Source organism: Protopterus annectens, chromosome 2.part0, assembly GCF_019279795.1.
Source record: "Protopterus annectens isolate FY-2018-M chromosome 2.part0, PAN1.0, whole genome shotgun sequence".
Taxonomy (NCBI): Eukaryota; Metazoa; Chordata; order Ceratodontiformes; family Protopteridae; genus Protopterus; species Protopterus annectens.
The window spans coordinates 971,334,914-971,360,131 of NC_056728.1; the positions used below are offsets into that span (position 1 = coordinate 971,334,914).

Consider the following 25,218-nt stretch of genomic DNA (forward strand, 5'->3'; position numbering starts at 1 on the left):
ACAGCTTCTTCTATGCCTGTCATCTGGATCTTCTGTTGTTGCAGGTCCATATGTAACAAGTCTATTTGTTTTGTAGTTTTTTCTATGAAAGTGTCTATTTTAGTATCCATTTTATCCATCTTAGCAGTAAGTTGCTGGACTATAATTATCAGACACTGAAGTTCTTTCTTGATGCTGGAGTCTTGAGAATTTGTCTTACTGGAACTCATTTCAGACTGATAAACTGACAGGAAAATTTCCAAAGTAATTTCTGACAGGAATATTATTAAGATTTCCTTTCTTTTTTAGATATAGTTCAAGAACTATATAAAGCAAACATATTTAGAAAGAAAATTACTTCAAAAATTAATTTTTTAAGTAATTAATTCCTGTCAATGTAATGAAATTGGTGGAGCTGAAGAAATCTGCTGCTATCCTGTGTTCATCCTTGGCCATGCCCCCCAATTGGAAAACTTTTTGAACAAATACTGATAACTTCTCATGGATAAAATGATAGTTTATCATGGATGAATGTACATATTGTAAAAATAGTTTTGTTATTGTTTTATTGTATTTGTTATATGTACATTTGCATATGTTTATAATGAAAACAAAATAAGAATGTTTGTGAAAAAAAAGAAATACATCAAAGCTTTAAGTCATGGACACTCATACAAAGATGCTACAAAATGCAATATGCACAAAACAGGAAGCAGTCACTCAGGATCTATATTACATTATTGAAAATCCAAAATGTCGAACGGCACAACAGCGAACGTGCTGAAATGTTGAAGGTCTGTTTTTGAGATTGCAGTGCAGTGAAGATTGGGATATTTGCCCTTTCCTCACTGTAATGTGATCTTGCCGTTGGAATATATATTTAGCGGGGGGGGGGGCACAACCCCTCACAATACCGAATTCGACTTTTGGCATTTTCGCTCTTATGAGCATTCGATATTTTGCGTCTTCAATGTTATAATATAGAAGAGTCACTTAAACGGTAAAATGGTTTGATAAGTAAAAACAGGATCTCACTCTTCTAGCAAAACAGTATACAACAAGTGAGTTTTATTTGGATGTCTTCCACACAAAAATAGACATTTTTCCCTGACTTAGATTAAGAAACTAATAAAATATCAGGCGAAGACCCTAAATTATCTATTGACAACCTATCATTTAATACTGACGTGGCTTAAACATACCATATGCTTACTTATTAGATAAACCCTTCACAGTGAATTAGGATTCATATTTACACAAGGGACTTTACACACAGCACATATGCACAAAGGAATGATTGTTTTCAATACACTTTGAGCAAAATATTCCAAAGTGTTTAGAAAGGCTTTAAAATCCACATTAATCCAAAGGAAATTTTAGAAACTACTGTGCTACATAACATGCACAAATATGGGAGAGAACTGCCCTCCCCCATGTCATGTCCTTTCATAAGGACAGACCACAAAGCAGTCTCTCTTGAAATAATAATCAGTTTTATAATCCAGCAAATCCTGTTAACAGTTAACAAGGCAAACTACATTCTGTTAAGTGATACCGTTAAAATTTCAAGCCTCTCCAAAGCCAGATATAACAAAGCAGCCTATGCGGAGTTATTCAAAGAAGTTCTGTAAAAAAACATGTTTATCATTGTACAGAGGCTGCTGTGCCTACCAGAAGCCCAAAACTAGAAACAAACAAACCACCCTTGTGGAATCCAAAATTAAACAGGTTGTACAACAAAAGAAAAAAAAAGTTGTAGCTAAAATTAGGAAGTATTAACCAATTAACCAAAAAGATAAAGACTCTCTCATCAAACTGAATAGACAACCAAGAGGACTAATTATTTCCAAAAAAACAAATTTTGAGGTAAAGACAATGCCAAGGACAATCGTAAGGCCTTCTTCAGCTACATCTGAAACCTTAAAGGCAGCACACAACAGTATGCTGAACTGTGTTGCAAATGGAACCATGTTCAAGGAACCAGGAGATATAACAAATCATCTTCTGCTTGACAAATTCATCTCCAACTTTACCCTCTCTAACCTCCAGCTACCTCCAGGAAATACTGTCTAACATAAAGTCTTCAACTATCAGTAGGAAGCAGACCTTAGATGTACTAACGAAGGCCAAGAAAACAGCTTTGATTTGCATTGATAATATTCTAGTATGCCTCCTAAATAGCCTGAAATATGACCTATCAGGGGCACTGGTGTCACTATTCAACCACAGCCACAGCTCAGACTTCATGCCATGCAAATGGAAGACTGCAATGGTCATTCCTCTGCACAAGGGCGGACCATCAATGCATCCCAGCAATCACAGTCCCAGTAACCTGACTAGTCTCATATGCAAATTGATGGAAAGAATTATCATGGAAATGAGTAACAATGACATAGGAAACCTTCAGACACTCAACCCAACCCAGTTTGGTTTTGTCAAAGGTAGGTCATGCCTACTGAACATGGACGACTTACTTGAGAAGGTCACCAATTCAACAGATGAGGACAAAATGGTGCTTACTGCTTACAGTGACCTAGCTAAGGCGATGAGACAATAACCTACTCAGGCATTGTAAACAAACTCATGGAATTGGTCATAAAAACCCCTATGTAACTCACTGGATAACCAACTGGCTAAAACACATCACCCAGGAAGTTAGGAATGGAGAGATCATCACAACAGAGAGTCCAGTCAGCAGTGGGGTCCACCATGGCTCTGTGCCTGGTCTGCTCCTTTTTAGCATCAGTGTTTTGTAAGTCAGGGCCATTGTCAAGGGCCTATGGCTTACCAATTTTGCAGATGACTGCAAGCGAGGAGCAATTATAACCCCCCCCCCAAATACACCAACATCTTACAGAAGGTCTAACACAGACAAATTATTGGCGTCAAAACCATGGATTAAATTCAATGCCAACTGATGCATACTAGTACCTTTGGGAAGTTGGCCACCAGAGAATTTACCTCTGACAGAACACTCGTAGAAGTAGACACAGCCGTCAGAGAATTGGGGAGTCATGTGGATGGTAACCTGACTTTCGACCAACATGTATCTAAGGTTATAAGAAAATCATTCTGTAACACTCAATTTATAAGTGCAAAGGGTCTAGGTCCATGGAATTCCACTATACTCAGCCATCATCAGAACCATCAAGTATAATGTTCTCCCCTTCTGTATGTACCTGACCAGGGCACATGCAACAACTGGAACATCCCCAGAGGTTCCTCACAAAAAGAATAGAGGGAACAGAAACAATGTTTTATGCAGATTACCTCAAAGCCCAATCTCTACACTCTGTTTCTTATGGACTGCTGACAAGCGATTTATGTATGGCATCCAAGGCATCCCTGAATCCTGCTTTGATGAACCATTTGCATATCTGGAAAATGAATGGCATCAGAACTACTAGATATAAGGATTTAAACTTTGCTTGTGACTTAAACAGGACAGGTTGGAGGGTCGGGTATTTACCTCAGAAAATCACCATTTTCCTGAATAGGCTTTATATCCATTTTAAGCAGAGCACTTCCCTAACCCTATTCAAGCACAACCTAGACAAGTGGATATAAAATCAGAAATTAATCACTGGTATGACACCTGAGTCTATGATGGACAGCGTCAGCTGTTAAATCATGCACCATCTAATACACTCCAATAACCTCCAAGGCACAGTAACTCATGGGATACACAGGTTGTATGGCTATTCTTATAAAAGCCCCAGTGATCACTAGCCTAGTATAAACCTATGAACATTCTGATACTATTTCTGCTGCAAAGGAAGATGGTGTTTTTTTTGAAAAGATAGAGGGACTTGATCAAAGACAGACTTGAAAAGCTTACTTAATTCTCAGATTTTCTTTTCAGATAACGCATCTTTGCTGTGTGCCAGTAAACATACTGTATCTTGGCCCATTACAGAGACTAAACGTCTGGCATGTCTCTCTCTATGTTGGGTAAAGTACATAACTACTACTACCATCAGTAAAATAAAACAAAACAACACCAAACCATGCTCATCTCCGTCCATATTCAAGCACAACATGGATATAAGGATGGAAAACAGAAAATTCACCCTAGGACTGCTCCCCATATTACTAATGGACACAAACACATCATAAATGCTTTATCTCATGTATGGGTCCATTCAAATTATCTATAGTTTGATCCTAGTTATTCTAATTAGGGATGATATATAATTATCAACCATGGGATGGGTAAGGCTGATCTATAACCAAATGGGATACTTTAATTTCAGCACAAAAAGAGACTGACTAGGGTTAAAATGGCCGGCAAGGGCAGCTAGCCTAGTGCTTACCTATGAACCTATAATCAATAACTATGCACAGAGGACATAACTGTTATATGAAGTCTATCATGATTTACTAAAACATTCTTTAATGGTATACAGAAATAAAAAAAACATTCAACATTATCAATAGAAAGTACAGCTGTGTAAAATCTTACTGTAACAGTAGATGTCCTTCTCTTTACTGTTGCAGCATTCCTGACTTAAGGGATCTCCTGCAAAGGCTAGCCCAGTGTCTGGCCAGTATACTAAAGCCTTTAGAATTTATACACATACATGACACGTATGCTCCTTGCACAATGTGTAGGTCATAAAGTTGATGCACAGATGTACATACATCAGAACTTCTTTGCTGCCAGTCCGAATGCCATCACTGAAAGTCGGTCTGAACTGCTTGCAGGTCCGTGCTCGTTACATAGCTGTGTTTCAGATAAGTGCCCCACTGGAGTTTCTTATCTTATTCTATTTTTTTGTTTTTGAGAGTTTACATGTCATCTAGAAAAGGAAAATGTCAATGTGGGAGGTAGATTCTCCATAAAGATCGTGACGAGCAGTGTCGCTTTTTTTTAGGTACTTCTCAAGCATTTGTTCCAAAGATCCTACACATAGTCATCTAATCTCCTTGTCTGTTTACTAGAAAACCAGTGAATGAAGTTGTTGGTGCAAGGTACTATGGCAGAGTCTTCCTGCCCCAAGGGTCAGCCACCTGCCAAAAAAAAAAAACCTCAGGGTCTGTTTTGGCTCCTGTCCAGCTGCCCCATACATCTGTATTGAGGATGGTGAAAGCCCAGAGGATTATCTGGTTATTGTTTCGGATTTCTCTGCCATGACTCTGTTGGAGGCCAGCATGGATATGACTTCTCACACATCCTCGGAAGCTTTATGAAAAGGGAATACTGCAACAGTGATATGGAAGGGCATCAAATAACATGGGACAAAAACCCACATGCCTCTTATGTGAGCAATGCAGGAACAGGTATAGTGATACAGTTAACAAAATGTGCATCAGTCAAACAGGCAAAAATCTGCATAGAGAACTACTTACCTACACACTGTTGAGTGGAATGGTCTGCGAAATACCCTGTACTACAATCCCGGGTACATGCTGTCCCTTGCAGAAAATAAGGAACTTGGCAAAGAGTACAGTGACCGTCATCCATACACTCAACACAAGGCAGATCACACCCTGGAAAACATGAAGTTATTCAACAACTAATGATATGGAATGCTACATGAATGCAAAAAATGACATTATTGAATAACTTCTAGTGCATCCAAACAGCAAAAAAATTTACCATTTTACTGCTGTGGAAAAATAATGCATGCCTTAACTAAAGACTAGCTACTAAAAGAAGCAACTATCATTACCATTAAAGATATATTTCCTTTAACTTTGTCATATCTCAGAAATAAAGCAAAAGACAACACATTACTCACAGTTAGGGACAGTTGCATTATGTCAAACACACAGCCTTCAGAGTGCACTAAAAGATGCAGCATAATGAGGTTACCTTATCTGATAGTCTCAAGTGGAAAATACACAAAACACTACAAGTATGATGATTTCATTTAAAAATGGACTTCTGTTTTACCCACACAACTCTATCATCAGAGCTTACTCCCCAATCTCCATACTAACTCATTTGCCCCTCCAAATGAGAACCCTTTAAAGCTTGCATCAAGAGCTGGGAGTGATACATTAATACACGGTGGATCACGGGAATTTAATATCAAGGCCTGACAATCAGGTGGGAAAACAGAGGGTATTGTGCATGTCTGTTGCTCATTCATGCAAGTGAGATAAACCTGCACATGCCCCACCTTATCAGAGCAGGCACCACATATAGGATTTCACCAGCTACATATGCGGTATCCCTGACATGATCTCCTCTCCTCCCTGAGCCGTTTGCACACTACCTCCTGTACACTTCCTTATCAGTACCATGGTCACCTATGTCATAATCAGAGCTTTACGTCTCCATACCTCAAAGCTGGTAACAAACACTCATGTATTTATTGTTGATTGAAGAGAAAACATTTAATGAGCAAGGCCCAGGGAGAAAAACTCGAATTACACAAAGATTACAAGAAGTGAAAATACCAAATAAAACAAAACCACTTTCTCTCTTTTTATACATCAGTACACAAGCAGATATTACATTATATATATATATATATATATATATATATATATATATATATATATATATACACACACACACATATATATATATATATATATATATATACACACACACACACACACACATATATATATATATATATATATATATATATATATATATATATACACACACACACACACACACATATATATATATATATATATACACACACACACACACATACATATATATATATACACACACACACACACACACACACATATATATATATATATATATATATATATATATATATATAAAATATACACCGAAGCACAACCGAAGAGAAGGTAATATATCAAAAATAACTTCGAAGACTACTGGCAAAAAAAGAAAACACAATGCCTCACCACAAGCTAGTATAAGCTTTCGTTCTTTAATGTATCAGAACTTCATCAGACAAACCACTAATCAGATGCAACAAGAATATAACTGTACCATAGAATCATGAATAATTAATGATAAAGCAACCTCCAATGATTTTTAAAAAGCTAGAATATATTAAATTGAAAATGTCCATACAGTAAGCATAAAATGAAATGTTTACAGTAGTATGACTTCCAATAACAGTCTCCCTCACTGAAAATATTAAATAAAAAAAATAAAAAAAAATAGATAAAGTAATAAAGGGCGTGTGAAGGCTATAAGGGAAGATAAGTGTTACAGCTTTGCTGAAACCACTTCAAGGCACATTTTAGATTTAAAGTGTCAATGAGACCAAGGTAAAATTCTGCATTCAGGCGCAGCTGCCACCTCAATTCCTCCACTTGTAAAAGATTATCAGAACCCCCAAAAAATCATTAACTTGTTCCAATATAAAAATGAAAACTTATTGAAGTTGGGGCATGAGGCACTGTGTTTTCCCAAGGCATTAGTGTGATCGCTATTCCTAATAGCAAAATTCTGTTCCTTAACTCTTATCACTTAGCTTACGAGCTGTTTTCCGTACATAAAAACTGTCACAAGTGGAACAGACTACACAATACACCACTAAACAACTATTGCAGTCAACATGCTTCCTGAATGAAATCACGCAACCACAATAATTGGATATAAAAGTCTCTGTAAATATAGTCACAGCAAACACACTTTCCACAAGTGAACATACCAGCAGGTTTTGAACAATCAGTGGGTGCAGACAGAAAAAAACGAGAATCTTTATTTTCAAAATAGGACTTCAAGGTCTTAGTACATTTGAAGGTAAAACAAGGATGTTCCCCCAAACAATCCTTAATGTTAAGGTCACTTGAAATAATTTTCCAAGTTTCTTTCACAATGTCTCTAATAACTTTCATATCCCTGCTGATAAGAAGGGAAAAACTCAGTGTGGTCAGTGCCATCAGTGCTTTTATTAGTAGGTGAAAAACCAAGCTTTAAAATTGGTTTAAATTTGGTGTACCTTTCAGCTCTGATTTCATTTCTGATGTTAAGAACTAAACTTTCAGGATAATGTTTTTGGAGAAACAATTCAGTTAAAAAAGTCAGACTCTGTTTCAAAGACAGAATCATTGCCTGTCAGCCTGGATAGCCTAATGAATTGCCCTTTATCTACATTCCTTTTCATAAATAAGGGGTGCTGATTATTAAAATCAAGATAACTGTTTCTGTAAGTGTCCTTTCTGTGGATAGTGGAAGAAAGTATACCTATTATTTTGTTAATGGAAAGGGCGGTGTCCAAAAATGTCACCGAGTCTCCTTTGCTAGCCACAACAAATTCCAAAAAAAATGCTCTGTGTGAGAGAGTCTGCAAACAAGGACAGTTGTTCCCCTGTGCCCTCCCTTACGAAAAAAATATCATCAATATAACGGCAATACATCTTGGTCAAATGGAACCCTGGTAAGTGAACTAAAGTGTCCAGTTCCCACTCACTTAAAACAATGTTGGCAAACACCGGGGCCGTCTTGAACCCCATGGCTACCCCTCTATCCTGTCTGTAAATGATGTTGAAGTAAAATAAATTATTTTGTAGCACTAAAGACATATGTGTAAAAGGTATTAATTTTGTTCTTAGGGAATTTGGCAAACTTATATAAAAAATGCTTGATGTAATCTAACCCTTCTGCATGGGGAATATTTGTGTAAAGTTCTACTACATCCAAGGTAACCAAACTGCAGTTAAATAAATCACTGTTGGAGGAATGTAACTCATTAAGGAAATCCCAGGAATCCCTCGTATAAAACGGGGTAGCTTGGGCTACAGGGTTTAAAACAAATATCTATGTACTGGGCTATCCTCTCTGTTTTAGAACCTTTGTTAAACACAATGATTTTAAAAGGAGGATCTTCTGCATATTTGTGCACCTTAAGGATCCCAAATAATTTAGGTAAGTTAGGATTTGGGGAGTGCATTAACAGAAACTCTTCTGTTGGTGACACTTTGGTCCTTAGCTAAAGAGCTTAAAACACGGTCCATGTGTTGAAACTGTTGTAAAGAAACTTTCGTATAAAAATCATCATTTCTTAATGTGTTTTCTATCTTAAGCACATAAGTGCCGTGCTGCATAAGCACTAACCCTGTCCCTTTTTCCGCCTTCATAATTCTAAGATTTTTGTCAGTCAATTCCAGGAGAGCCTTCCTTTCAGCTGCATTTAAATTAGACCATTTGTCATTTGAGTTATTGGCAAGCGCTAACCTGAAGTAATTATCACATACTCTAAGAAAGGTCGACGATGTGCTAATTAATGGAGGATTGTAAAGGCTCTTTTTCCTGAGCACATTCACATCTAAGGAATTTCTGTTTCCCTGGGAACTGGCTGAAGATGGTGTGAGATCTAATTCTGTGTCATCTCCACCTAGATTAACTTTTAAATTCAGTTTTCTAATAAACAGTTTGAAATCTAGCAAAACATTGGAGAGGTTCGATCTCTGTGATGGAATAAAGGAAAAACTTTTATTTAAAACATTTAAATGATCAGGGGTTAAAATTTTGTTAGACAAATTAAAAACTGATGTGAGAGCTTCCTTGAAGGACTTAAATTTGCTTTGTTTAAATGCATTACAATCACTAATTGTTGCTTTGGACTGTGCCCCGGAACTGCAGCAAGCATTATTGAACAATTGTGCTATAGAATTCTCAACAGCAAAACCACAATCATCAATATTAACTTCTTCAGAAATAATTACACTGGAAATATTTCCAACTTCTTTTAACATATTGTTAACAGCTTTGGACTTAATTTCATGGATGGTTTTGATTCAGTTATTAATACAAACACTGCCATTTGACTGAGTACACTCCAATCTGCCACATGAACTCGAAACTACATTACAGACTTTGGCTGTTTGAAACTGCTCCTGGTGCGCATGTGTCTTGGGGATATAAACTGATTTCTCATGCCCTTCCCTCTCCCACAACCTTTTCCTCTTACACCAAAAGTCAATGCTCCTTCTCTGGAGTAGGACACTGGGATTTCCTGAATTAAAAAAGGTCTTGGAATATCTAAAACTCCCTGCCCGCTATTGGAACCATCAACGTTAAAATGTACTGCAGGCAGGACTGAAAGAGCCGCGGAGGCTGTAGGAGTGGGGGACAATGATTGTTGCTGCATACTGTTTGAAGGAGAGAGAAGTGGAAAAGCTAAAGTGAGTGGGAACTAGACACGTTAATTCACTTACCAGGGTTTCATTTGACCAAGCTGTATCACCGTTATATTGATGACATTTCTTTTGTATGGTGGGTACAGGGAACAGCTGTCCTTGTTTGTAGACTCCCTCACACAGAGCATTGTTTTTTTTTTAATTTGTTGTGGCTAGCAAAGGTGAAACAGTGACATTTTTGGACACCGCCTTTCCATTAACAAAAGAACAGGTACACTTTCTTCCACTATCCATAGAAAGGACACTTACAGAAGCAATTATCTTTATTTTAATAGTCAGCACCCCTTTTTTATGAAAAGGAATTTAGTTAAAGGGCAATTCATTAGAGTATCCAGGCTGACTAGCAATGATTCCGTATTTGAAACGGAGTTTGAGTTTTTAACTGAAATGTTTCTCCAAAGACATCAAGTTTAGTTCTTAACATCAGAAATGAAATCAGAGCTGAAAGGTACACCAAATTTAAACTGATTTTAAAGTTTGTTTTTTCACCTGCTAACAAAAGCATTGATGGCACTGACTGCACTGTGTTTTTCCCTTCCTGTCAGCAGGGATATGAGTTATTAGAGACATTGTGAAAGAAAATTGGAAAATTATTTCAAGTGACCTTAACAATAAGGATTGTTTGGAGAAATATCCTTATTTTACCTTCAAACGTACTAAGACCTTGAAGCCCTATTTTGAAAATAAAGATTCTCCTTTCCTACTGTCTGCACCCAATGATTGTTCAATACCTCCTGGTATGTTCACTTGTGGAAAGTGTTTTTGCTGTGACTATATTTACAGAGTAGACACTTTTAGATTCAATCATTGTGGTTGCGTGATTTCATTCAGGAAGCATTTTGACTGCAATAGTTCTGTAGTGGAGTATTGTGCAGTCTGTTGCACTTGTGACAGTTTTTTATACAGATGAAAACAAGCCATGTTCACATTCACAGATGCCAACATTATACATCACTTGCATGCTTTTATACAAATTATCTTCAATCTAACATTACATAAATTGATCAATTCCTTCCTTGAAACAAAAAATATGGTAGGTGTCGGAAGAAACCAGTAAACCAAAAACGCTGACACCAACGGTCCACAGGAAATCCAAGTTTATTACCAGAAAGTCTCTAAAAAAGGAACAACTACACCACACGAACCACAAAAGTAAACACTGTAAACAGTGTTTACTTTTGTGGTTCATCTGGTAATAAACTTGGATTTCCTGTGGACCGTTGGTGTCAGCGTTTTTGGTTTACCAATTCCTTCCTTCCTTTAAACCTCATTCCTCCAACAAAACATTACTCTGCATGTTATCGTTCCCACAATTTCCAATTTTTCTATGTAGCTTACTCTTATCCTTTTCTAAAGATTCCACTTCCAATTTTTTTAACCTGTTACAATATACACTACTTGAAGTACAGATGGTGTAGACTTTGATTTCCATTTTCTAATAATTGCTTTTTTAGGAAACCACCAGATTTAAACAAGGCTTTACTAGGTCTTATGCCCCAGCTTAGAAAAATCAATTCCTTAGTTGCACCCATTATCTCAGGGCAGCCATGGTGGTGCAGCGATTAGCGTTGCCGCCTCACAGCAAGAGGTTCTCTGGTTCGATTCTCAGCTGGGATGTCTTCTGTGCGGAGTTTGCATGTCCTCCCTGTGGTCACGTGGGTTTCCTCCGGGTGCTCTGCTTTCCTCCCACATCCCAAAGACATGCTGTAGGTGGATTGGATACTCTAAATTGGCCCTAGGCATGAGTGCGTGCATGTGTGTGCCTTCTGTGGAAGGTTGTGCGCCGGGCTGGCAACCCGACACTGTAAAATCCATCATGAGCTAAAACTAATCATGAGCGGACAGGTGATCCGCTGTGGCGACCCCTAACCGGGAAAAAACAAAAGAAGAAGAAGTTGCACCCATTATCTCACAATATTTCTGACAGACTACTCTGCAGAGAATTTTTAAAGCCTGCTGACTCATTACACTCCCAAAACATATGCTCCCAGTTACCTCTTTCTACCACATCACACTGCCAACATTTGCCATCTATACATGGAAAATTTTGGAAGTCTGCTTGGGGTAAAAAAATACTTATGCAAACACTTTCAAGGAAAAACCTAAATCTTCTAGACTTTGTTGTATATTTGGGAGCCATACATATGTTCTCCCATTGTTTCCTTGTGAACTGCTTATCCAGTCTCTCTTCCCAATCTTTTCTAACCTCCCCTGATTGATTCTTATAGTTACCATGCAGTATTTTATATACCCTACCAATTATCCCTTTTTAACAGCAGCTTCTGCTCTAGAGTCAACTAAAAACTGTGTCAGAGTGGGTCTTTCACTTAAGATTCCACTATCACTTTCTCTTTGCCAGTACTCAGAAATCAATCCCTGATAGGGAATTCAGTCTCTCACCTGCAGTCCAAATGTCTCCTTGGCCTCTTCCCATTCTCTTATCTTTCTCTCTCTACTTTTCTGCTCCTAATATCTTGGTTCCTTTGCCAGTTTTCTCTAGTAAATTCCAGCCCTTTCTTTCCTATTCTCTGTACCTCCAACTGCAATCATGCCTGTCAACATAATCTCTTTTTCCATTCTTGCAATGGCTTATTTCTTACAATACTTTCTGCCACTTTATGAATATAACATTTTAATTTCTCCAAATATTTGGGGTTTCTAAAACTGTGACAGAAATGGACCACATTCCTAAGTCAAAGTATGATTAAAGTTCATGAAATACTGTTTCAATCTTTGATGTCAGCCAGAAGTGCTCTTTGCAGCACCCGCAATGTGCCCAGTAATGACTCCTCCTACAATTCATATGGAGTTGCATGCATCAGTAACGTAGCTAAATACAATTGTAGATTCTTTTTTAAAAGACCTGTTGCACCTACTACTATTGGAACTGTCTGGGTATCTTTCTTCCACATTGCTCTAAATTTCCACCTGCAAATCCTGACATTTTATGACGTGTCTCTGTGTACAAAACACACTGTAATCACTGGGTGTAGCAATTTCAATGATCAATGCTACTTTTGTCTTCTTTTCATGGACCACTACATTTTCCTTTTTTACATCTATCTTTTGAACTGTTGGTAATGGGTGATCCGATGTGATGTAGACTTCATTTTCTATGATGCTTTGTGGCTCACATTTCCAGTGTTTTTCAGCTACTTCAATATTATAATGTTTGCACAATAATTAGTGCAACAGTCTTGACATATTACTATGCCTTTCAGTATACAGTCCTTCTGCCATTAGTATGTCACAACCAGCAACAAGGTGTGCAACTGTTTCCAACTCTGTTTTACAAAACCTACATTTGACTTTCTCCCACATGTTCAATGTACTTTGTAAACCAGTGTGTACATAGTCCACTATCTTGGGCCGCCAATATTCAACTTTCATCCTTTGGTTTGAAATCACCTCTCTTAACCATTCCTGATCAACATGAGGCTGTTCCCGAAGTCTTCTACACTAGTAACTACAGTTATGCAATTTCCATATTTCTTGCCTTCTCTTCTGATCCTTCACCTTATATTCTTTCGTCTGTTTTTTTTTGGCACATTCAGTTGGCTGTCTGATTTTTATCTACTTCTGGTATGATTTCCATTTCTTAAGAAAAAATGCAGACTTGTCTCGCACCTTGTGCGACTTTCACAGAAATAACGAAACAAAAATCACAAATAATGGTGAAGTACTGAATCACATGAACACACTTTAATCCACTGTTTTAGAGCTTTCAGCCCAAAAATTAGGCCTTCATCACAAAAAAGATTTAAAAATTTGTCCCATTTATATAGAATAATCATACACTTTGAACCAATCAGATCTCAGTTACCATTAAATTCAATGTAAAAAATATGTAAAGCAGTTACTAAATAATACATACATTTTTGTAAAAGATACACCAATAACAATAACAATGATAAAACTATTTGTTATACTATGCTTTTCTTTTCAACACAGCTTTATAACTGACACCATTGTTGAGCCCTGGTGCCCTACACGCATCCAAAATAACCTGCCATTTGAACTCTCTAAAATCTAGTTCCCCATCTCTGTCTCCATTGAAATCCATTGGAACATGATCTATAACTGTGAAAAGAAACTTAACACAGTCATTGTTACCACACATTTTAAAGTCTGTTTCTAAAGAGCACTGTCTAAGTTTTTCTTTCTAATAGCATAATGATGTTCATTCTGTTTTTGAGTTGCCTATTGGTCTTCCCAATATAAAATGAAAAACAGGTGGAACATTTTGCCATGTATACCACAAAAGTAGATTTTTATGCCTGGAACATACCACATCTTGTTCTGGATTTCAATTTCAAATTGTGCTCCATCCGAAATGAATTTGCAAAAATTACAACTTTTACATTTAAAAGTACCTATACTCCTTTGGGGCCTTTTTATGTCCACTTTCCAACATTTCTTTAAAAGTTCTAGCTCGTTTATTAACAAAAAGGGGAGCTTCTCCTACTACCGCCTGAAGGTCACTATTGGAAACTATTATTCTCCAATTCTTGGACATTATGTTTTTAATTTCTTTACTGTCTATGGTAAAGGTTAACAACATCGATGTAACCCAATCCTTCCTGTCTTGAGTGTTCCCTCTGAATCCCTCCTTTTTGTTGTTCATGATAATGATGTCATGCACAATTTTTGAAGTGTACCCTCTGCTTTTTAAACCTAGAATGCATTTCATGCACTAAAAAGTCTAACTGTGCTTCGTCACTTGTAAGTCTGTTAAGTCTTACTAACTACCCCTTTATGATGTTATATTTAACGTAGGTGGGATGCATACTGGAATAACTCAAAAGACCATTACTTGCTACAGTTTTGTAAGTAATGCTCGACCCTAAAAAATCTTTACCTTCTTCTTTTATAACCTCTAAATCTGAAGTGTTAATTTTATAACCTCTAAATCTAAAGTGTTAAGTTTCTTTTTACAGTTATAGATCATGTTCCAGTGGATTTTAATGAAGACAGAGATGGGGAATTTGATATTAGGGAATTCAAATGGCAGATTCTTTTGGATGCATGTAGGGCACCAGGGCTCAACAATGGTGTCAGTTATAAAGCTGTGTTGAGAAGAAAAGCCTAGTATAACAAATAGTTTTATCATTGTTATTGTTATTGGTGTATCTTTTACAAAAATGTATGTATTATTTAGTAACTGTTTTACATATTTTTTACATTAAGTTTAATGGGATGATTGGTTCAAAGTGTATTGATTATCCTATAAACATGGGACAATTTTTAAATGTTTGTTCTGATGAAGGCCTAATTTTTGGGCTGAAAGTGCTAAACCAGTAGATTAATGATTTCCCTTTCTGCTTCACGCTGAAATGCTTCTGCTAGACTAAAAAGGGAAATCATCTTAGATTTATTTTCCTCATGTTTCAGAACTTTTACTATGTTTGGGTTTTGTGGGGACATCAGATATGTATGCAGTCCCATGATTGCAAATTATTTATTTATTTTTATTTATTTATTTATTTACATTTGTTTACCGGGAAAGTCCGACTGGACCAGAAGCCCATTTTTAGCGGAGTCCCGGGGAGAAAAGTTCCACAGAAATAAGCAAAATACAACAGATAGTACAACAGTATCCGTACAGTAAGATGAACAATACACATCATCTAGTTAGTCTATACAAAGTAGCATTCAATACAGTTTTATACTACATACAGGTTCAAAAAGAAAAACACAAGCATTTCAGTGAAGATCACTGTGAGAAAAAATTAGTAATGTGTACGTATTAAATAACAGTTATGAACAAATGAGATTTCCTTTATATATATATATATATATATATATTTTTTTTTTTTTTGAATAGTAGTAGTGAGGAGAGGGGAGAAAATTGAGCTAAGGAGTGGACAGTGTGTTAAGAGGGTTATAGATATCTTGTCAGTCAGCTTTAGAGCAGGAGCAATGCCAGTTCTAAGATAGGTGTTCAAATAGTTCAAATTGTTAGATTCAGGTGTGATTTGGAGGGTGTGGGGTACAGTGTTCCATAATATGGCTATTTGATTTGAGAATAGGGCTTTACCATGTTGTTAGCCTTGTCTACTGTGAGAAAGTTTCTGTTTGCAGATCTTAGACTTCGTATGCATGAGTAGGGAAAGTACAGTTTTGTACCTACCATAAATGTAGATGTTCGAGGATCCACATTGCTGCAGTCCTAACCATTGGGTAGTCCGCTGTCCAGTCGGCCCGAATACAGTATATGGCTGACGTCGTCAAGGATTAGACTGACGTCAGGACGTCAGGGTACTATCGCATGACCGACGCCATATCCTCAGTCTTTTCTTGCCCCAGATGTCAGAAGGCTAAAAGAAACCAACAAACCAAAACACAAAACAACCAAAAAAACATATATACATATATAACATATATATACAGCACAAGAATATAGCCTCACACCACAACCCCTAAACACAGAGAATTGGACTGCAGCAATGTGGATCCTCGAACATCTATTTTATGGTAGGGTACAAAAAAAACTACTATGTTTCATTTCCACATTGCTGCAGTCCTAACCATTGGGTAGAATCCCAAAGCAGAGGTAGGGAGGCTGGCAAATCATAAGCTTCTCAACATGCCTTGCAAAATGGCTCCAAAGCTGTAGCAAAAAACCACCAGGTAGAGAGGAAGGAGTGGAGGGAGTTAGGAGGAAAGGTGGTGAACACCAAAGGTAAACTCCTGAACTCCAAGTAGAAATGCCCCCTGCCCCCTGCTGTTGAAGTGGCAGTAGCCCTTGTTGAATGAGGTTGAGGCCCCAGCTGGAATCTCCCTTGCCATGATGGGATAACAAAATGAAAAAAAAAAACCAAATCCACTACTTAGTTTAGTTTGCTTAGACACAGGCTTGAAAGAGAGAACAAAAAAGCAAAACAACAAACAACTGCTGCCCTGAAATCCTTGAGTCCTGTAAATATATAAGTAAACTGCCTACATCTAAAGTGTAGTAAAAATCTTTTCTCCTTGTTTTTGGGGATCTGCAGGGAAAGTAGATAGAATGAAGGCAAATGTTTAAAACCACACTAGATACCACCTTAGGCATAAGGGAGGATTAGTAAGTAATGATACTCTATCCTTATGGAAATCAAAAAGGGCTCTACTACATAGGCCTGCAACTCACTCAGAAACCCTTCTTGCAGTAATGGCCAACAAAAAGCATCTTCCATGACAGAGTATTTTAACTCAGCAGTAGCAGGGCTCAAAGGTTGTAGAGTAAGTTTTTCCAACACAAAATGAGGATAAGGAGTGGGAGCGTGGGGGTCTCTTATGTTCTTCCTTTCTTTGCCCTCTAAGAAACTGCTTGAACAAAGGAATGAAACAATGGTGGGTCACAAGCTAAGTGAGCTGAAATTGCTGCAGCATGAATTTTAAGGCAAGGAATAATCCAACCTTTCCAATAACTCAGTAAGATATTGAAGAGCCACCTCAATTAGGGGCTCAGAAATCTCCAAATTCTTTGCTGCACTCCAAAATAAAATCTCTCCATTTTTCTGTGTACACTTTCCTGTAATTAGGTCTCTCTGGCTTCCAAAATCACATTTAAAACTTTGAGAGGAAGTTTGTTGAGACTGCTGTCAAACAAGAATATGCCAGGCTGTTAGATGAAGAGATTGGATGCCAACTTGAGCAAGGACCTGGCCCCCTGAGATAACAGGTGTTGAATCAAACAAGAAGGCCATGGAGGCTTCTTACCAGACTCCTTAGAGTGGGTACCAGTGTTGCCGAGGCCAATCTTAGAATCAATCTTGCATCCTTGGTGTGTCTTGTCTGATCTTTACTGGGAGAAGGAGAAGGCAGAGAAAGGAAAGGCATACATGAAGATTTTCAACTGAAAGAAAGCGTCCACTTTCCAAGCTGTGTGATGAAACCCTTGTGCAAAACTTTGGCAGCTGGTGTTTTTAGTGGAGAAGAAACAGATCTATGTCTGGAGTTCCCTCATGACACTGTCAATTTTGAAAATACATGAGATCCCAGTTCCACTCGTGGGGATCCATGATTTGCCTGCTTAACACATCTGCTAAGGAGTTCTGTGCTCCCGGCCTGAAGAGTTAGAGTTTAGTTGCAAGCTGGCGCAGTCTCCCATAAAATCTTGCTTGCATAGACAGAGATAAAGTGTGTGTTCCCCTTGTTTGTTGATGTACCACATGACAGTTGTGTTGTCTGTTAGAATCAACACCTGCCCAGGAAGAAGTAACTCTGAAAGCCATTAATGCAAACTGGACTGCTAACATCTCCTATGTTTTGTATGTATGAGACTGCTAGTGGCAGGCCACCACTGTCTTTGTATCCACTTCCATTTTAGATGGCTCCCCAAGCAATGTCCGAGGCATCTGTCGTTAAAATCTGACTCTCCTCTGGCCGGGTCACAGAGTCCTTGTTTAGGTGACATTCTGAGCCACCACAAAAATTCTTTTGAATGCAAGGTATTATTTGAATGACAGTGTCCAAATCCTGGCAGTGCTGTGTCCACACATTTTGAGATACCATTGCAGCTTCCTCATATGCAGTTTGGCATTGGGAAGCACCAGAATAAGATGCCATGAACCCTAAGGCTTGAAGGACTGTCCTTGCAGTCAGCCCGGACTGAAGAGATAGTTGATGGAAGTAGTGGAAAGATTCTTTTGTTTGTCCGGGGTTAAAAGGCCATCTGGGCTGCTGTATTCAGTCTCACACCCAGAAAGCACATGTCTTGAGGAGGGTAGGACTGACTTTTTTTTCTACAGAATACCCTAGGCATCTTAGCACTGCTATGACATATTCCAGATGCTGTAGAAGGTCTTCCTTTTCTTGAGCCAGAATCAGGCAGTCGTCTAAGTAAGGATAGATTTGAATTCCTTTCAGCCTGAAGTAAGCTATCACTGGAGCCAGAACCTTTGTGAATACTCTGGAGTAGATAAGCCAAAAAGGCAATGCAGAGAACTGATAATGAGAATTTCCAGCTCACGCAGATACTTCCTGCAACTTAGTCTTATAGGCACATGAAGGTAGCTTCCTATCTTGAGAAAGTTAGTTACCAGCCAAGGTTGCCAGCAGCAGTAAAAAAACTATGCGCGTCACCAACTTCTTTGACTTTGGGTCCAGATAGATATTGTGTGAGGATAAATCCAATCTTGGTTTTGGGAATTCCCCTTCTTTGGTTGAGACTGAGGCGTCAAGTGGTCTAGGCCCCCCCCTTTCTTTGGAAAGGACTGGCTGATTTGCCCCTATTTGAGTACTGAGTGATTTGTTTGTGAGATAGCCCCCTTGAGGGGGAACGTCATGCATGCTTTTGAAAGGGAGGCAGTATGGAAATAAAACCTGATCTGCAGGTGAATGTTATAACCCATCTCTTCTTTTAAAATAAATCCCAATTTTCTTCTAAAGAGAACATCTTCTCTCCTAGAGGCTGCCAAGGCCGAGTCTACTGGCAGACAGTGAGGCTGAGTCTGTGCTGCTCTGAAAGGAAAGGCCTGACCCCAGCCCTCACCCTAGTACAGACACGAAAGGACCTATCCTCGGGCCTAAAGAACAGGCTCTGCCCCCTACCGTCAGACCTACCCCTAGACTGGGAATCATAAACAGGATCAGTCCCATCCTTAGTGAGCCAATTTTAACTTGCTAAACGTGGCTGGCAAAAATAAAAAATCTTTAATAGTTTGAAGCTTCTAGCTTTTGTTTTCCCAACTTCTTAGCTTCCACAGGCAGACAAAAAACCATCAGACTGTAAAGGAGCATCCAAACTTAGTCTTATAATGCTCTGCTGAATCTGATCCCTCAACCAGGCTCTCCTGCGAAGAACAAATCCAGTCAGCCCCACCTGGGAGGCCTGCACAGCATCAAAACCACAACCAAGGAGTACTTGCCTTGTTCAGTTAACACATGAACTAATGCAGCAACAAACACCACTTGTTCCTTCTTTACAAAGCATCACAATTTTCTCAATTTTCAAGGAGACAATTGACAATTTTAGCATATTTTAATGAAACTTCAACCAACTCCAGCTCTCATGGTGGAAGTGGAGAAGTATACTACACTTTCTTTCCATCCAAAGCCCTTGCCTCTTTATCCAGGGGAACAGGATTTTTTAACAACAGAGGCCTTAACACCTTAGGGCCCTGAGGAAACGGTTTCGGTCTCTGGGGGACTTTAAACAGATACTTGCTTATGATAGGCACCCTATATATGTACCCTATCAGGCTTAACACAGGAGGGGGAGAGAAAAGAGGTTCAGGAAGCCTCTGCAAAAAAACATCTTCCACCACATTCAACACAGGAGGTATAGCTAAGGGCCTATGCTGGGGTAAAATAAGAATTCCTTTCCTGGAATCAGAGTAATCTTGGCCTTCCCATTTAAAGTGCTCCCTCATGGAATGCAGAGTCTCTGAATCCTCAGGAGGCTGTAGGAGTGGAATCATCCACATCTCCATCAGAATATCAGAACTCACTGAAGTTCCTTAGGTCTTCCTCAGAAGCCTCCGAACCTCCGTTCAAAACTCTCCGTTCAAACTCAGGTTTCCACCCACTCTTATCAGGAGGAAGGGAACAGAGAGCCCATAATCATTATAATCAAAATAGCTTTTATTTAAGCATATTTGGCTGAAGCCAGAAGAAGAAGAGAAAAGTGCCAGGAGAAGCCCCCCACTGACTGGCCTACCTCTCAAAAAGAACTTCTGGAAACAGTAGGAGAAGGAAAGACTACCTTGGGGGAGAAACAGAAGCCCCTCAGCCCTCCCCCAGCCCAGCCTACCTCCATCCTGTAACAGTCCTGTAACTGTGTGATATCTGCTGAGACTCTCCAAAACCTCCCCTGGGCTCCACTGGGCTGAGCAAGTAAAGAACCGCGACCGCGGGCGCGGTTCATCAACTAAACTTTGCTGTTTTTTTGTTGCGCTTTTTTTTGACGAAGCGGGCCGGAGCATCCGGCGGCATTTCGCTTCCCAAACACTAACCTGGCACAGTCTAACCTTCTCTTAATGCTTGTTAAATCTAGCACAAGAGCGCAACCAACAACTCAGGCCTAAACAAGGTATACACAGAGTATGGTAATCCCTATGAGGGTATCTTCTTTCCCAAATACAGTTATTCACTTTTTTGACATCGGTTAAATACTGAGGCAAAAAAGCAAAAAAAAGAAAAAAAAAACCGTTACTAGCCAACCAACTTTGATCTGGTCTCCTCACTCGAAATATTTCAGGAACGCCAACCACCACTCAAAGAAACTGCTCTGCATCGGACCATGCAAAAAAAAAAGAGAGGATATATGTCGGGTCATGCGCATTAGTACCACCCATCCTGACTGATGTAAGTCCACGCGCTTTGAGGCGTCGCCATATCTCTTATATCGGCCGACTGGACAGCGGACTACCCAATGGTTAGGACTGCAGCAATGTGGAATGAAGAACATCAATAAGTTCCTTGAGGGATGGGCAACTGTCAGGATGGAAGATGATATTGTGTCTGAATTTAAGTTGATAGAGGTGGAGAAGGATAGGTAGCTCGATCCAATTTAATTTATGTAGAGCAATACAATGATGGGTTTGGTGGGGAAGGATGGCTGCAAAGCAGGCTATTTTGTTGTAGCAAGTTTCCAATTTGGTTAAGTCTGATTTTGTTTAAGTTGGTAAACAGGGGGAAAGCATAGAGGAGTGCAGAGGGGAGGAAGGTTCTGGATATGGCTAGGCTGGTATTGTCAGCGAGGAATGACTTGCTTCTGTACAGTGAGCAAAGTTTGATGTGAACTTTCTTAACTGTACTGGCTATGTGTTGGTCGAATCGGAGTTTGTTGTTGATTGTCACGTCAAGGAGTTTTGTATGCTCAATTGGTTGGACAACTGTGTTGTTTGCTGAGAGAATGGTGAAAGGAGGTGAGGTTGGTGAATATTTGCTACTGGTAAATAGCATTATCTGTGTCTTTTTGGGGTTAAAGATTAGTTGTGATTTACTTAGATATGTTTCTATATCACTAAAAGCTTGTTGGGCTACTATTTGGAGGTCTGGTAAGGTATCTGCTGAGCAGATTTAAAGTTGAATCGTCAGCATACTGAACTAATTTAGTGTGTGTTGTGGATGAGGCTAGATCATTGGAGAAGATTGTGAAAAGAAGGGCTCCTAGTATAGACCCTTGGGGGACTCCAACCGAGAAAGGCAGAAGTGGTGATAGTTCAGATTTCCATCGTACTGCTTGTTGTCTGTCAGAAAGACAGCTTAGGAACCAGGAGAAGGTATTAAGGAGTTTCTGATGGGAGACCGTGTCGAACGCTTTTGACATGTCTAGGAAGACTGATGCTACTTGCTGGTTTGAATTTCTCAGCTGGTTGACAATGTTAGAGAAATGGATTAGGGCTGTGGTGGTGCTGTGTTCTGGTCTGAAGCTGTGTTGGGAGGGAGAGATAAGGTTGTGAGATAATAGGTATTGTAGTAATTGATTGCGGATGCATTTTTCCAGAATTTTGACACAGGGGTAAAGGATGGCTATGGGTCTATAATTGTTTAATTCTGTTGATGTTCCTCCTTTATGTAGAGGGGTGATATAGGAAATTTTCCATAATTTTGGGACATATTGTTCTGCAATAGACCTACTTACCAGAATGGAGATAGGCAGAGCTATGGCATCAGTTGACAGCTTGAGGTACTCACTGGGGAGTTGGTCAGCTGCTGAGGAAGAAGGTTTCAGTTTTTTCAGTATCATTCTTATGGTTTGAGTTAGGAAAGGTTTGAGGTCAAAAGAGTTGGTGTTAGTTTCCACATTAGGTGGAAGAGACCGTGGGGTGGAATTGTTCCCTGTAACTAAGGAGAGGATGGTGTTTATAAAGTAGGTGTTGATTTGTGAGGCAATACTCATGCTTTGGTTTATTGGTTGTTGGTTCTGGGGTTGTAGCTTTACTTGGATGGAGAAGCGAGTTAATTGCTCGCCAGAACTTTGCGGGATTGTTTTCATATTTGTTTTGCATAGATGTATAATATGTTTTTTTTGTCTAGTTTGAGTTGTTTTTTTGTTTGATTTTGGAGCTGCTAGTATGCTAGCAGAGTTTTATTGTCTTTTGTTTTCTGGTATTGAAACCAGGTTTTGTCCCTTAGTTTTTGAAGTCTAATGTTTTTTTTTGACATCCAGGACACTCTTATTTTTAACATGACATGTACGAGTTGGTGTTAGGCTATTTAGAATACCTAGAAATGTGTCAATGAAGTATGTTACAGCCTGGTGAAGTTGGATGATGGAGTGGTATCCAGCTGCATTTATTGAGCATGTCTAAGAATGCTTCATTGGAGTAGTTTTTGGTATTTCTTATGACTTTGTAAAATATGGTTCTGGGTGGTTTGAGATGATGATGGATTAAGAAGGTTGGTCTATGGTCACTTAAATTATTTGGAAGGCAACCAGAGAGATAGTTGTGGGTGGTGCTTTTAATAAGTGACCGGCCTAAGATAGATTCCCTTTTGCTATGTTTATCTATTAGAGTGGGAAATTGGATTGTTTGGGAGAAATCATGTAGATTTATGAAGGTGGAGGGGTTATCACCAGTACAAGTGCTCCAGTCTAAGCTGAAGTCACCTGTGACAATGGTTTCATGGGTGTATGTTGAGGCTGTCCAGGCTATGAGTTCCTCAATGGCAGTGGGAGTATTGTGGGGAGGTATGTAAGTAGCTATTATGGTAATATTATTTTTGGGGTTGATTGTGAGCCGTGTTACTAGGACTTCAAAGTTATCATAAGGGTATTTGATGGGTAAGTAGTCTATGCTTAGGTTATCTTTGTAGAAGACTGCAACCCTGCCACCTTTTTTCCTGATCCTGTCTAACCTGTGTACGCTATAACCTTGTGGGAGTACGTCTGGGTCTTATATATGGGGTTTTAGCCATGTTTCTGTTGCTATAAGAATGTCTGGTGAGTATTGTGCATTCACTGCATGAAAGTCTGTGATTTTGTTAACCAGGCTTCTAAGGTTCATGTTAAGAATGTGAAGGTCTGTAGTTTTAATGTGAGTAAGGGGTGGAATCGTAGCCATGATGGTATGATGTGCAGAATGTGGCCCAGGATTGGGGTGTATATCACCACTACGGAGAATCTATGATAATATACATGCATGTTTGTGTGATAATTTGCAGACTATGTGAAGGTGCTTGCTGAAGTGGTTAGTGTTATTGCTGACAACTATATGTTTGAAGTGGAAGTATGCAATAGATGTGTGATTGTAGAGTTGGGAGGAGACGGCAAGGTATGAAAGTGAGGAGTGGATGATATTAGTATAATATAGTGTAGAACTATGGACATGTATCTGAAGGTGAGTGCAGGATGTTAGATAGTATGCTGACAGCAGAAGGGTATTGAGTGTGGACAAGAGAAAGAGCATGGTGTATATTCTTTTAAATGTTAGGTTATCTGGAGGGTGTGGTGAAGATGTACAGGATAGAGGGGTATTGGTACAATGTGGTGGGAGTAGAGTGATTAAGGATAGTTGCAATTAAGTTGAGTGAGAAGAGGGAGGGGTGTTACAAATAATTTATTGGCTAATTGAGGTGTGATTGGTGGATGGAGGATAATTTTTGATTGGGGGAAGGAAGGGAGTGGTTAGTGTTGGTATAAGTTTAGTTGATGGAGGGGTGTGTGGGAATGGGGGTAGGGTAGGGAAGCAGAGTGAGCCCGAGCACAGCGAGGGGGAATGGAGCAGGCTGGCCCCCTCATAGAAGACTGCAAAGAAAAGTAATCAGCATAAAAAGTGGAAGCCTTGGAGCTGTAAGGTAAGTGTAAGCAAGGAAGAGGTAGAGGCAGGAAATTAGGTGTGTAAGCAGTTAGTTGCAGAAACACTACTTTATGACCTTGGTGTACAAGTAATACAAAGGAAGGTAGGGGGAGACCTGAGCTGTGATGATGCAGGTAGACCAAGTGTGCTATAAAAAAGAGACAAGTGATGTTAAGAATATGACTAGTAATTACGAAGTGCACAACACCTCAGCTATGGTAAGTAAAAGAAGTGAGTGTAAGCTGACTGAGTGTGGATGTGTGTTATTAGGAGAGGTACAAAGGAACCTAGAGAGGCTGTAAGGGGACCTGTGATGTCCGCAGAGTGAGCGTGCAATTACTGAGGCAGATAGAAGTTCAACAGACCATAAACGTACAGACTGCTGACCTCAGGGCTTGTAGTGGATGTGATAACAGGTAGA

The 25,218-nt window shown here is 39.1% G+C and overlaps 1 protein-coding gene across 1 annotated transcript in view; it reads right to left on the minus strand.

Moving 5' to 3' along the window:
• Window positions 1-25,218, minus strand: part of LOC122792799 (extracellular matrix organizing protein FRAS1-like) — a 4,352,848-nt gene that overhangs the window by 2,895,080 nt on the left and 1,432,550 nt on the right. The window contains exon 23 of the mRNA XM_044060368.1: window positions 5,329-5,469. Coding sequence (XP_043916303.1) covers window positions 5,329-5,469 — 141 coding nt within the window. The remainder of the gene's footprint in view (window positions 1-5,328; window positions 5,470-25,218) is intronic.